Source organism: Anser cygnoides, chromosome 2 (genome assembly GCF_040182565.1).
Source record: "Anser cygnoides isolate HZ-2024a breed goose chromosome 2, Taihu_goose_T2T_genome, whole genome shotgun sequence".
In the NCBI taxonomy this organism is placed as follows: domain Eukaryota; kingdom Metazoa; phylum Chordata; class Aves; order Anseriformes; family Anatidae; genus Anser; species Anser cygnoides.
In genome coordinates, this window is record NC_089874.1 from 140,394,656 (window position 1) to 140,409,298 (window position 14,643).

At 44.0% G+C, this 14,643-nt stretch overlaps 2 protein-coding genes and 1 non-coding gene across 8 annotated transcripts in view; 1 reads left to right on the forward strand and 2 right to left on the reverse strand.

Annotated features, from left to right (window-relative positions):
* Positions 1–2,769, forward strand: part of MATN2 (matrilin 2) — a 68,795-nt gene extending 66,026 nt beyond the window's left edge. For 5 of the 6 annotated variants that reach the window (XM_048068700.2, XM_048068698.2, XM_013179998.3 and 2 more), the window contains 4 exons: positions 22–93; positions 672–782; positions 1,028–1,114; positions 2,417–2,769. In XM_048068700.2, coding sequence (XP_047924657.1) covers positions 22–93; positions 672–782; positions 1,028–1,114; positions 2,417–2,469 — 323 coding nt within the window. In that variant the 3' untranslated portion in view covers positions 2,470–2,769. The remainder of the gene's footprint in view (positions 1–21; positions 94–671; positions 783–1,027; positions 1,115–2,416) is intronic. The other variant, XM_048068697.2, reaches the window with a different exon arrangement.
* Positions 2,770–4,157: 1,388 nt separating this feature from the next.
* On the reverse strand, positions 4,158–7,698 carry RPL30 (ribosomal protein L30). Its single transcript, XM_048068702.2, has 5 exons — positions 7,592–7,698; positions 7,449–7,499; positions 6,491–6,636; positions 5,638–5,768; positions 4,158–4,339 (listed from the first exon to the last, which is right to left on the reverse strand). The coding sequence occupies exons 2-5, from the start codon at positions 7,467–7,469 to the stop codon at positions 4,290–4,292; spliced, it is 348 nt and encodes a 115-aa protein (XP_047924659.1). The 5' UTR covers positions 7,470–7,499; positions 7,592–7,698; the 3' UTR covers positions 4,158–4,289.
* On the reverse strand, positions 4,549–4,683 carry LOC125183351 (small nucleolar RNA SNORA72). Its single transcript, XR_007165205.1, has one exon. It is a non-coding gene; the product is annotated as a small nucleolar RNA SNORA72 (small nucleolar RNA).
* Positions 7,699–14,643: the final 6,945 nt, after the last annotated feature.

Sequence of the window (14,643 nt, forward strand, 5' to 3'; positions counted from 1 at the left end):
GACCTCTTTTCTTTCTACCAGCCTTGAAAGATTCAGCTCGCCAGCAAGATCTGTCATCTGGAAGGCTTCGTAAGACTGGTCCACAGTCTTCAGGTTGGCTGTTTTAACACAAGTGTCCTGCTGTCTCCCTGAATCGCCGCTAAGTTAGCTGCCTTCTCCATGGCTGCTTCTGTACAGAACCCTAACAGTTCACATACAGGAGAATTGTTCACCCATTTCCCACCCTAACCCCCTTAAAAGCTACCCTCTTTTCTGCAATTCACATCTGCTTTTAGTACAGAAAATTTTGAGACCCACCGTAACAGACGCATGGCTGCATGCTCCCTTTTTACACCATCCAAATGAATTTCTTCAAGGGGAAGCTTGTATTTCAACACTGCTTGATTTTTAAAGCATGTTCAGCTTTCAATCACTGCTGTTTCTCACAGGAACCTCACAACTCCCTTTCAGTTCTGCAACCCACAACTTAAATCATGCACACAGTAAATACAGCCTAACAGCTTGGTTCCTTCACATCTTCGTATCACTAGTCCTCTCCATGAATGATCCTCACTGCAGTCAGTGAGATTACCCTCTAATTAAGGAGAACTCTGTGCATGTGAGTAGCAAAAAATAATGCATAATTACGTGAAGTGGGTTTCATTTTTAGACTTTTGGGGGGTTTCCTGCAGGACCTGAATCAACCACAATAACCATCACAGATGTCCTTGCCTGTCCCAATCTTGCAATACACCATAAGTATCATTTTGAAGACAGTCACACTCACTCCACCAGAACAACAGGTAATTAGGTTACCTTTGTTTAGATAATCCAGACTGCTCTTTGATTATCTAGGCTAAGAAGTGCCGTGTACTATTTTCCAGTATACAAGATCTGTCCCATAGCATTCTTTGGGATGTTGACCTGTTTTGAGAACAGGGAGCTGTATTAAACCTACTCTGCATTTAAGAATCTTTGTCTTTCTCTCCCTCAGCCCATTGGATTTATTCGGCATTTAAGTCTATGCTTGACTGTTTCTGTTTTTCAGCAAAAGATAAAGACCAATGCAAATGTGAAAACCTTGTGACATTCCAGAACTATGCAACCAGTGAAGTAAGAAAACTCACACAGCGATATATCCTTTCTTATATGTAAAACAAGAGGGATGGGTTAAAAGAAATTATTAACATAGCAAGTATAAGCTGCCTTCATGGCACAGATCAATCTACTGCAATGAAAAGCTGAACTACTTAGTAGATACTGTTAATCTCCAAGAAGCAAGGCTCCTAAGACTTGAAATCTGTTTCTCCTTCATAGAAGGGACCAAAATATTAATATGGATCTTTCAATGATCTGTAACAATTAACACCTTCAGGATCAGCAAAGAAAGCACTGGTTAAATTCAAGACTGATACTCTGCTTTGGTTTCCTTCTTCAGATGTTAACAAAACAGCATTTAGTAGCAACAGGAACCATCAGATATTTCCCTTCCGAGATGCTAGGTGAAGCACCAGAGGCAGGAAGGTGCTTAAGGTAAGATTCCCAGTGAAGAGGAAGCAGAGGACACAGTGTCTGATTATTTTTGCATGAACAAATATGCACACAGAAAAGGAAGCGTAGATTGATAGATTCGAATTCCCAAAATTAAGCTTCACTACGAGGTCAGCAATGCTACACATGCTAACCTGAAATTGCCTAACTTGCCTGCCCAAGAACTCCACTATCAGGTGTGTGAGAGATGAGTGGTGCTCTTAAGCCAGCTCAACCATCAACCACAAAACTATTTCTCCTGTGTCTGTCAGATACCCCAAAATATACAGATTTCAGCAAATGATAGACAAGCAAATCCCGGAATGTTGTCCACCAAGCCCGATTTAGTACCTTCTCAAGAGTACCCCTACCAGCTCTTGCCTTACATCCAGCTATTTTGTGTATCTCAACAGCCAGCCCCACTGTTACTTCCCATCTTCCCAAGAAAAACCCTTCAGTAGCAAGGAATCACATTTTGCTCATTTGGTTAAATTATTCCTTGCAAAGCAGAATTATTTCATAAAGGGGGGTGTTGTAGGCCAGTCCCAGTGGGCAGCTAAGCAACACACTTTCCCCTTCCCCCTGATTCCCAGGGGGACAGGGGAAGAGGAAAAGAGGAATTATAGCAAAACTTGCAGGTCAACAAAAAAATTGTTTAAGCAACAACAGAGAAGTGGAAGGACAAAGAAAACAAGTGATGCAAAGACAATCACTTCCCACCTCCCATGAACAACTGATGCCCAGCCATTTCTGAAGCAAGAGATGGCTAACCTCCCTAAGCCCTCCTAATTTCCTATTTTATTCCATGCTATGTAGTCATGCTCTGCAATATGCAACTGGTTGGACACCTGACGTTATTTTTTAATATTATATACTATCATTAGCTCTTTCCTTAACTTTTGTCTACTGGAAGAAATGACGAAGAGAATGGAAGACTTGGAAAACAGGCTAAAATACTGACCAAAGCATCAAGTGTACACTACACTGTATATTTATACATACAAAGTTGTGAGAGCTATTTTGTTAAATCAGTTTAAAGTAAAATAACAAATCCTTGTCTCAAGTTAAATAAGAGTATTTTGGACTCCTGCATCTGTAATACTACGTGTTCTGTCTTGCATTGATTGCAGATAAGAATTTTTTTGAAAGTTTTATATATAAACAATTTAGTAACTAGCAAAAATTCTAATTCAGTAGAACTAAACTGAAATAAGCTATGCAAAACATTAAAATGCTGTTATTTTTGATGTGAAACCTCCACATTCTGAAGTATTTTTAAGGTATGAATTTATTTGGGTTGCTTTTCTGTACTTCCCTCCTCCACTCACTCTGCTCCTATTTCGAGCACCCTGACTGCACGCCTACGTGTAGTTGTATGTACGTGCATGTGCAAGAACAGAACAGTGGGATGGCATTCGCAGCAGTTAGATTTCATACATCCTTTCCAACAAGTGCAGACTACTGAAATCAGCTGGAAGTGAAAATACGAATTTATGTCTGTGTTGAAAATGTGACGAATGTAAATGAGCAAAGCAGGGAGTCTGCTGGCTTATCACGGTAGCACCATCTGAAGTTCCAAGTACTCTTTCTCTTGCCACAACAAGACCAGGTTACCTCAACCCTCCTCTTGGTCAGCATTCAGCGATTCTTTCATTTTTCTGAATGCAACTATTTTCATTATGAAGACATTCTTTGGGCAATACAACTAGCTGCACGCTTGTCTGACAAACGCTAAGATGAAAATGAAACAGCAAATCGCTTCCAGCCATTCTGGCTAACTGAAGTGCTTTCAAGTTTTACCCCCACTCCTTAGCAGCAAAAGCACTCTTCTGCTAGCTCTACTTTCACACTGCTGCAGCACCAGAACTATTTCTTGAAGCGACCTAAATCTGGGGTTTAATAGATAGACACCGGTAATTCCTTCTTTGCTCTGACACGTTTTGCCTCTTTACTATCTCCAACCTGAAGTACACAACTTTGTATGTTCTGTTCCAGAAACCAATGTAGCTGCAGCAAAATTAAATTATCACTGATAAACTAGTAAGTATGCACGTGTACAAAGCAACAAGGTGTAAACAGGTATTCTGTGTTTTAGCACTCTTTGGCAAATAGAATGCAAATTTTGTGAGACTGCTGGTACATACTGATTGTTGTTAAATGTTCCTTTCATTGCACGTCAGCAAAGTGCCAACACCCCACTTAGTAGTCACTGATACTAAGGAACAGTCCTGTGAGACTGTGGTCTCACACAAAAAAAAGACAAATCTAGAAAATGCCAACCTCCTCAACAGTAACACGTGTACATATTTTCTCTTGGAACGAATATACAGTAACTTGCATTAGTAGTTTGTGACTGACTAGGTGAAAAAAATACTAAAATAAACTTATTCACACTTTTAAGTAAAGCCATTGTGATCCCCCAGCAACATCCCAAATTTGCTACTGTGCCTCACATTATGACTTGTCTTCCCATTAGCACCCCAAAAACCAAAACCTACGGGAGCAATACCCTGTTGGGATTTGACACCATGCTTACTGTGGTCAACTCCTACTCCACTTACCTTGTCAAGAGCCCCAGCTCATACAGAAAGCAACAGGCAAGTTTTGTCCCGCCAATGTTACTTCTAACAGAACAAAAAACACAGTGGTGATAAAGAATCTTCATTTATATAGTTTGTTCCCTAAAACCAGCAAAGTATGTATAATACAATACAAGTGTTTTTTTTTTTTAAAACAGATTTGTAACCAGTTTTATTGTAGAAAGAACACCATTACAGCATTTACTTCTCACTGGTTTGTTCTGGCATGCTTCTAATGATGTCAGAGTCACCTGTAAAACAAAAATACATCGTTACAAAAAGATCTACAAAAAGATCCATTTCCAGAAATAAGCAAAAAAAATAAGAGATTCTACAAACAAAATGTAAAAGTAACGTGGAAACGGTGTATTTATAAAAAAAGTAACTTTGATGGCTTGATAACAATACTTTTACCTGCATTTTTGTTAATTCATACTCAGTATGTTTATGATAATTATGTACTTGTCACTAGCATTTACAAAGCCAGTACTAGAGTGACAATCTAGTCCTGGAGGACACAATGCACAGCTTTAATATAGCGAATGTCTAGCCTCCCCTGATCACGAGAATATCAGGACAGCGAGAATATTCGCATTGCACTACACAGCAGGAAGTCTGAGTTGCAGTTCTTTATCTTAACATAAAGCTCTTAATCTGACAGCCACAAAATAAAACAAACCTAAAAGCATTGTTTTGGAAACAAAGCTTTACCTGCTATTTGAATACAAACAAGCTAAATAAAGGTTTCTAAAGAAACAGTGAATTCAAACGGACATCACTTGGGGAACATTTGATGAAAGTTAAAAATCATTAAATCCGTACGTATGCATTTAATTAAGATAACTCTTGGTCAAACAGAATAATGGAAGATAATTTGATTCTTCTCCTAGAAGACTCAGGAAAGAAGATAGGCAGTCCCCTAATTAGCAGACTCTACAAGGAACTTGAACAACTCTGAACAAAGAGTGCTACCAAGCCATAGCAATTACACACCAATTTACAGTTTTATCACTTAATATGATTTTCAGCTCTGGTACTGGACTAGTATCCACTTGCACATAGCTTATTCTAGTATAGATCACCCCAGGAAGCAAGACAAGTCACAATCCAACAATTTGTTTTGCTGAGACCCTTTGTCTTGGGTTAAGAAAGTTCAAACCCAATTGGCACAGACGGCACGTGACACAAGCTCACGTTCTAGCAGAGGGCTCAAACACAAGGCTCAAACACAAGTACCGTTAAGTTGCTTCCCAGCCACTGAAAGAACCCTCATTACAGACTGACAGGTAGACAGAAGGCAAGCTCACAAGGTTTAACAGTGAAAGGAACTACACACAAACTTAAGGAGGAGTACCTCTAAGTTCTAAGAGCCTAGGACTCCCAAAAGAATGGGATCTTGGGCAGAGAAAATTAAGAACGGTACAGGGAAGTAGAGCAAAGCTACAACATCACGCCTGCGCATTACTTGCTAGTGAGCAGCAGTGCTCAGACAATGGAGGAACCGCTGATACACACCCGGCTTGGTCATTATACGGCAGCAGACACGTACCTGGGTCGATGATGGCCAGCGTGCACACTCTGTAGTATTTGCCACAGGCTGTACCCAACTCAATGTTGTTGCCGCTGTAATGGTGGACGCCGGTCTTTGCGAGCATAGCGTAGTACTCGATCTCCGACTTCCTGAGATTCAAAAACTGGGTCTTAAAGCACTGACAAACAATTCTGATCGAACATAATACAGCAACAGCAGTGCTAACTCCAACCACAATTAAACTCTACAGTTTTCCTCCTCTCCCAGAAAAACACATCTATTTCTTGCCAGAAAACCTAACAGTCTCCTACGTTATGTCTGCATCTTTACTTTCTTTAACCTGTCAGATACTCCTTGATGACAAAAAGGGCCCTGAAATTCAACAAGGAACATGTCAGAAGATGGAAATTGCCAAAGACTTCGTTTTCAAAAAAAATACTTCTATGGCCAGGAGCTTTAAGTTATAACTTAACTTTGACAGCAAATACTGTATTCTTCAAATATATTTCAAATCAGTGTCAACTACCAGTTTTTCCTACCTGTAAAATTACTTTCCGATATACTACTTTGAAAAAGCAGGAATTGAGTCCCACTACACTTTCAATGAATGCTATCACAGTGTGAAAAATCTCACAGCACATTCTCTAATGTGAACTCTTGGTATTAGGAAGCTAAAAAACATCTGGGAAGCATTTTAATACATCCCGACCTGAAATTCATATACACCAATCAACCCACCATGTTTAATTCACGGTACTATGGAGCATGCCAATAAGCTACTCTGTATTACCAATTCACACAAAGCACATGCTGTATTTATACAAAGCACTCGCCTTAGCTTAAAAAAGTAGTAATTCATACATCTGCTTACCTCAAAGCTGGGCAGTTGTTGGCGAGGATGACCAGCTTGGCTTTGCCCTGCCGAATCATTTTCAGAGTCTGTTTGTATCCTAGCACATATTTACCACTTTTCATAACCAGCTGAAGCCTAGAGTTTATAGACTCCAGGGACTTTTTCTGAAGACGAAAAAAAAAAAAAGCTTTATTATATGCTACTTTGCCTTTGACAAAATGGCAGGAAACATAAGGTGAAGAAATTTCAACTACAAGCAATCTTTTCATGACTTATTATTTGCACACCATACAATTGTGGATAAGAATGATGCTGATACTATACTCGCCCAACTTCATCAAAATGCCTCTTACCAATTACACAGGGAAAAAAGCATTATTGGTGCTACCTATGTTAATCAACATAAGTGGTATAAGAAACGTGCCTTTGCAAAGCTCAGCTATGTCAAGTCAAAACCCATACCACCTCCACCTTACGAAGCCGAGCCAGGCTCTGCATACGGCACTTCCCAGGGCACGTGTTGACAGCATTAAGCGGGTAGGCAAAGCCAAGCAATCACATGCAAAACGAGCAGCCCCCCCAACACGAGAACGTGGTGCTCGTGCAACAGCAAGTGCCACCACCTAGTAAGAAACCCATGCTTGCTAAAACAGCCTTGAAATTATAGTAAAAAGATGGCACGAAACGCCAAGTCTGAGCTCCACCACCCTACCACCCACACCAGGAGCACAGCACCAGCTCCCCTTTCCTCCCCTCTAGCCCAGGGACCCCGTGAGCAACCTGGGATGTCCCATGGCGGGGAGCCGAGCCCACAAGAACCGGCCTCAGGCCGTGCCCCTCAGAGGCCCCCCGGGCCCCCTCGGAGGCCCCCCGGCTCCCCTCAGAAGCCCCCCGGCTCCCCTCAGCGCACCGCCCGCCACCGGCAGAGGCCCAGCCGCCACCCCACGAGGCCACGCGGCGGCCGGCCGCCACTCACCGTCTTCTTGGCGGCCACCATGTCGCTGGCTGGCGTCGGCTGGGGCGGGAACTGGAACACACAAAGGACGACCGGGGGTCGGGTTAGCGCCCGGCTGCGGCCCCCCGAGCCCCCCCGCGCCGCCCGGCCCCGGCCCCACTCACCGCTGAGGCGCCGCCAAGATGGCCGCCACGAGCCAAAGGGGCGAGCCCCGGCACGCGCCGCCTCTCCCCGCCGCGCCAGCTCTCGCGAGAGGCGCGAACGCGCCGCAGCCCCGCCCAGGCCCCTCCCTCCGGCTGTCAATCCGCCCCCGCGCGCGGCTCCCATTGGCTTATCCGGGGAGGGGGCGGGGCGAGGCGGGGGGACGTGCAGAGTACGCTCCCCGAAATGGCGGCCGCGCCTTAGCGGCCCAGCGGGGTGGTCGTGCTAGCTCGCTTTCCTCATCGTGTCCCTCATCCCCAGCGCCTTATGGCGCCCTGTGTCTCACGGAGCGATTTTAAACACTTGTTTTTCTCCCTCGCAGCCTCCGGGAGGCTTCAGACGCTGCTCAAGGGGAGGCCCAGGCGGCCTGCCTTCCCCTGTGAGGAAGGGGAAGGGACACTGACGGGCAGCCCCTGACCGAACAGGGCCCCAGTGCCGTGCGGGGTGGCTCCTTCGTGGCTGCCCGTGTTGGCAGGTTCAGCTTTGGGCATGCTTCATAAACCCCCTGGCTCTGCTCAAGGCAAAGGCCTCTCCTCTCCCTCTCTCTCTCAACACGGGGCACAGAAACAAAGTCCTACCCCTGTGGGCTTTGGAAACAACTGTCTTTGAAAATACCGAGAAAATTTCTGAGTACACGCTACTGGAGAATGCAGTTAGGGTGTGAGAAAGTTACAGCTGTGATAGTGTTGTCTGTAGGTTTGTGCTCAGTACAACCTGCCAATAAGCACACAGAGTCAGAATCTACACAAAGGTCTTTTAATTAAAAGCTTTGGGACTACAGGGGTCCCATGGCGCTTCCCGGCATGGGAAGACATCCCAGAGCAGCGTAGGTATTGGGGAGCAGTGGGCAGCACAGGTTCAGGTGATGCCTACCTGGACACTGCAGGGACCGAGTGAGGTTGGGATCTGGGGTGTTATTTTGGAGTGTTCCCCTGTGAAACCCTGCAGCAGCTGAGAGGCCCAGTCTGTCCCAGAGGGCTGGCCTAGGATGCTCGGGGACGAGCCCCAGTCTCTGTACTCTCTGCAACACTTCTTCTAGGAGCAGATGCTTGCTTTCTCTGTCCACGGTCAGACATCTTCCATACCAGTGTTCACTGCATTTCAACAGCACCCTAAGTACTGATGGTATAAGGGAGAAGGCATCCGTCATCTCTACGGATCTTTGGCACCGCTGCATGCAGTCAGTCAGCCCAACCCATCTCTGCTGCAGAGATGATACTGGCTATGCTACCTCTAAATCTACAGGCCAGCTAAATCGTGCCTCGTCCACAGTCAACTCTTTTCAAAATTATATGGTTCCCTAATAGAAACATCAGGACAGGGAAGTCTGCCTGTAGTACAGTAGGTCTTCTGCTGGTATGACTTTGTGCTCTTGGGGCACACCGCATCATGTGCGTCTCAATGTATGTGTTTTGTGATGAAATTACAAAGCTAGCATAAAAGCATTTATACATTTGCCTAGGTTGGCATAGGCATGGGAGAGCATTGTATTTGTTGGCTTTCGGAAGTTTGATGCCTTTGTGTGTTATGTAGAAAAAAAATGAAGAACAAAGCCAATACATACCAGAATCAGTTACAGTAGGATGCTTATGTGAATATAGTTTATTTTGATTAAGGAAGGGAAATAATTTCTAGAAATATATTGCTATGCCTTTCTGCTGATATGGATGCCTTCACACAGATTTTTTTTTTTCTGGTATATGGTCACACACCTTATCAAATATTTATAAAAGTAAAGCCTTTTCAGTGGCAAGCAGCCTTTGGTCAAAATGCGTCCCAGTCAAAATCATCCCAGTCATTTTCTTGTGTACAAACTGGGTGACAACTTTAGTTTTTAGCAGGCCAGTTTAAGAACCTAGATAAAAATCCAACCTGCTAACATTAAGATGAAAATGAAATAAAGGTATATAAGGGGAAAAAAAATCACCAAGCTTCAGCTGACCTTAAATTTAACAACAGAAATTCAAATATTGGTCCATCACTGATTGAAAAGTTCTTTGGCAATAATTTCTAGATTAAGAACATATGAATAATATATGCACTATTTAAGTCATAATATGAAAAGTTACATTTTGATGGCTTCCTGTAGTCCAACTTTACTTATTGAAACAAGTTTTCAATATTTTCAGCCCTTCACAGAGCATAATTACATCAATTTTGAAGCATTTTTCAAACTTTTCTTTGTCAGCTTTGTCTCATTCTTTTCTTGTTCCTCTTCCTCTTTGTGTCCCAACACTCAGGTGCACTGCTGTTATTCCCACTGCCAAGTTGTGCCTTTTCTTTTAATTCTTTAAATTTTTACCTAGTTGTTTGTGGTCATCTCAAATATTCTTCTTGCATTTTGAAATTACTCACAAGAGGGTATAAAGCTCAGTGGGCCTAGCGAATTCCTCAGTGCAGTTCTGGTCGACTATGCCATGTTTTATGTTATTTTGCAAAATTTGGGAATCCTGCACAGCTCCTGAAGAGGGAGCTGTTTGTAAGGGTACTCCTTGCAACCTCAGCTCAAATTAGGAGAAAATGTAGTACTTCCCTTAGAAGCTTGTAGAACTAGTTCTTTCCAGTGATGTGTTTTTAAAGAAAACAAACAAAGAAATGCCTTTCTGAAAGAACTTTCTGTCAGAAACCAGTCACTGGGACCCAAATTGTGACACTAATTCTGGATATGTGGGGAAATAGAGTCAGAAATAGGCTTTTGCACTTGTTCCTCACACCCCAAATCTCCCTTATGTAGTCGTGCAGGTATCTTCTAAGAGTCTGTGGTTCATAAAATGTCTCTCATAAAGGCAAAGGGCTGTCTCAAGTCAGATGAAGTCAACAACAGTAGTAAGAAAAGGCTTTGTGCCCTTGAAAATTCCTTAAACAATATTACATGGCCACTAAATATCAGTCAGCAGCTTGAGTGCATGTGCATTTACAATGCGCTGTTCCAGAATTAAAGCACAGGGAAAGCATTGAGGCTGCGTTTGGCATGCAGGCCAAGTGCCGTTCCCTCTGCAAGGGGTGCTGTGCTCCTCCCCATGATTAGGCCACGTTACAGCGTTACAGCAGAAAAAAAGTAAAAAAAAAAAAAGAAAGTAAAAAAAAGTGAGCGAAGCACAGATGCCACCATTTCCAACAGCAACAACAACAAAAAAACTCTCAAGGTGAAGAGAGCCAGGGAGCAGCTGCCAATGTCAGGAAAACCATCATTACTTCTCCCATCAAGGTCTTCCTGCCCTAAAGGAGCCACCATGGACACATCCAACCCTCCTGCCTGCCCCAGTGGCCAAGTTGGGCCAGGAAGATCAACTTCTTCAGGGGTGAAGCTGGTCTTTTTTTTATGGTGAGGGTGACAGAGCACTGGAACGGGCTGCCCAGGGGGGCTGTGGAATCTCCTCTGGAGACTTTCAAAACCCACCTGGACGTGTTCCTGTGTGACCTGATCTAGGTGTTCCTGCTCCAGCAGGGGGATTGGACTAGATGATCTTTCAGGGTCCCTTCCAATCCCTAATACTCTGTGATTCCGTGAGGTCTCTCACCACCTTCCTCTTGTGTGTGTGTAATCAGGTTCTGTAAGAAGACACCAGTTAAAGGTATTTGGAGGCATAAACTAGGAGCACGAAAGACATAGGACTTCTCAGTCACCGGTGGAACACTGACATAGCTAAAAAACTGAAGAGCAGCTTCATCATTCGGGATCTGGAGGAAAATGCAACAAACTCAGCATATGAAAAATCCTAAGTGATGTAGAAGGCAAAAAATGTGCAAGATCATAAAGAAACCTTATTTCCTTTGAGTCTGGACACGTGATCACAAATTACTGAGTCATGGCTGGATTAACAGTCTAATTGTCCTGCTTTAGCTGGGATCATAATTTCATGATACATCAACTTCAGCAGAGATGGCAGCTAAAGGAGTTCCCACCCTGAGCCTTTTTTTTTATTTATTTATTTTCAGAGTTGTTTTTAACTCAAGCCAGTGCTTCATTTCATAATGCCATCTCAGCTGTACTGACACAGGCCATGGGATGTCCTGCTGTGGGTGGGAATGAGCTGGGACCCGGGGAGGGGAGAGGCGCAGGGCGAGGGAGGAAGCTCCTGAGGCTGCATCACCACTGACAGCCAAAACTACAGAGCAAGCCGTGGTAGCAGAGCATACGCATGCTTGAGGAAAGCCAGGCGAGTTAACAGCTTTTGCTTCACAGCGGGGGCTGGCTAGGATCGTGGATGTGGTCTCTTGCAAGTTCAGCTGCAAGCAGTAAGTACTGACCATACTCTGCAAAGGCACATGCATTTCTGCAGAGAAATCCCAAAGCAACTTTCTCCCCACGTTGTAGAACTCCAGGCATTGCCCCCTCAAATGCGACGGCAATAACGCCATCATTGGCTTACTAACAGAGGAGTGTCCCTCCCTGATCATCTAAAAATTACGTGTAATCTGATGGCAATAAAATGAAGCAGTAAGAAAAAGAGAAAAGTGCACTAATTATGTATGCTATTGCAGATGATATATGATCAGGTGGGGGGAAGTAATGGAAAGATCTCTGTTGAATGAAGAAAGATAAAGAATAATACTGAAGTCTGAAAAACAAGTGGTACGTGGATACTATTTGGCGTAGCGTGGGATGGATCATTCTGTTAAATTCTCTGAACTCTGTTTTTTATAAAGCTGAACCAGCAGCACTGCTGACTTTTAGAGAGAGCACGCATCTCCCTGACAGCCTGGGACTCGTGTGGCCTCTGCAGACATTCAGCACAGAGGAACGGCTGAAGCTGTACCCCTGCTTGCCCCCGTTCCCTGCACTTGAGGAGGGAGTGGGTAGAGCTCACAACTTGCTGCTTGTCAGAGCTGCTGGGTGACTGATGGGATCAACCTTTTACCAGCAAAGAACCGGGAAATTTTGTGTGATGTGATTCAGGGGTGGGCTTTAAGTCACCACCTCTCCTAAACCCACCGCAAGGCTGAGGCTGTGTATCTTTAGCTGTGCTTCAAGTGCCAGAAGTCACATTCTAGCCATGAAAAACAAGATCCAATTCAAAAAAGGAGATTGACCATTTGAAAAGCTAGGCCCACCCCTTTCTTTTACCAATGTGGCCAAAACATACTATTTTGATAGGATGCAATATATAATTTCATGATAATGTATACAATAAAAATGCAACATATGGAAAAACATAATCCTTTCTTACACTTCAGTCCCATTAAATTCTCTGCACAATTATATAACAACTTTGTGTGAACACCTGCGTCCATTATTTTCTCTTTTTGCACTTGTCAGGGCTATTAAAAGTGACAGACCGTGTTCTCTGACAATAATCACATTTACAGCAAATGCAAACACGTTCATCCAATTTTCACAGGGTCGTGCACTGAACTATCCCCTTCATTGTCAGGCAAACAAATACAGCTCTTTGTTTCAGACCATTGGGAATTTGGAATCCAAGTAATGTACAGGTCTCTTGAGTCAGTATTCAAATCTCTTCCCAGCCATCCTTCCAATGACTTTACTCAGAGGAAGGGAAGGGAAGGGAAGGGGGAAGGGAAGGGAAGGGAAGGGAAGGGAAGGGAAGGGAAGGGAAGGGAAGGGAAGGGAAGGGAAGGGAAGGGAAGGGAAGGGAAGGGAAGGGAAGGGAAGGGAAGGGAAGGGAAGGGAAGGGAAGGGAAGGGAAGGGAAGGGAAGGGAAGGGAAGGGAAGGGAAGGGAAGGGAAGGGAAGGGAAGGGAAGGGAAGGGAAGGGAAGGGAAGGGAAGGGAAGGGGGAAGGGAAGGGAAGGGAAGGGAAGGGAAGGGAAGGGAAGGGAAGGGAAGGGAGGAAAAGAGCTGTAGAGAAAAATGGGCTGAATGCAGAAAGAAGGTTACCTCATTAGGGTACAGGGAAAATCTTGAGGTTAAATACTGTCTGTTATGAATACCTGGATATCTGCACACCTTGGATATGCTTTCAGTAAGTAAAAAGATGTTTAGCAGTGCCTGTGTGTATACACATGTATAAGTACATACATATAAAAATATATTAATATATATATATGTATAGCAATCTTAGAGTGCCAGTAAAACAAGATATTTACATTTTCTAAGGGCCAAATTGTTCAGAAATCCAGAGATACAGATTTCTAAAAATAGCAGGTAGCCTGATAATAAGACCTTCAGATTCTCTCCTTTCCTGGAAAGCACGAGGTACATCTCAGAAGCTAAGTGTCAAGGTCATTGCCATCCTAGGCAAAATAAAAAGCTGTCTTTCAGAAGGCAGTTTTCTGTGGTTCATAAATCATCATCACAGAGCAGCTGTAAATGGAGCTACACAAATCTGCCTCAGTGGAAAATTTGGCCTCAGTTGTCCACCACAATGAACTCTAGGATATTTTATTGCCTGGTCCGTATTGTTCTTTCTGTAAAGAATAGGCAAAGAGTTGAGAAAAGGAGTTGTAGTTTAAAAAAGAAAACTCATTATTAATATCATGTTTTGAAAAGTCTACTGTAATATGGTAAGTCCCTGGCTGTGGGTATATAGTTTCAGGGATCAGAAAGTAGACATAAATTTACTAGTTGGAGTAGGAATCTTGTCCAAAATATTCAAAATGATGATCAGCTAGTGAGCTCCAAAATGAGTTAGAGAATGCCAAGTGCGGGTAGCCCAGTCCTGCTGCTCCTCGCCAGCTGGTTGGGACTGAAGGGCTCTTGGGAAAGTGAGCCAAAAAATAAATTCTGTTACAGAGAGAACAGTCACTGGAACAGCTTCCCCGGAGACGTGGTCGAATCCCCATCACTGGAGGTGCCAGGTAACCTCAGCTGGGTTCCCTTTTCCTGGGGAAGCCTGAACCTGACAATCTTTCAGGTCCCTTCCAGCCTGGGCTGTTCTGTGATTCTCACCCCACACCAGGGGGATCTCATCACTGTCTGTAAATCCCTGAGGGGAGGGTGCAGCGAGGACGGAGCCAGGCTGTGCTCAGTGGTGCCCAGCGCCAGCACAGGAGGCCCTGGGCACAAACTGGCCCCCAGGAGGCTCCCCCTGAGCACCAGGAGCCCTTCTGTGC

Coding starts and splice junctions, on each gene's coding strand:
- RPL30 (XM_048068702.2), bottom strand. CDS start 7,469: ATGGTGGCCGCCAAGAAGACG. Junction 5,769..6,490: donor AACAACTGCCCAGCTTTGAG/GTAAGCAGATGT, acceptor TTTGAATCTCAG/GAAGTCGGAGATCGAGTACT. Junction 4,340..5,637: donor GCTGGCCATCATCGACCCAG/GTACGTGTCTGC, acceptor TTTGTTTTACAG/GTGACTCTGACATCATTAGA.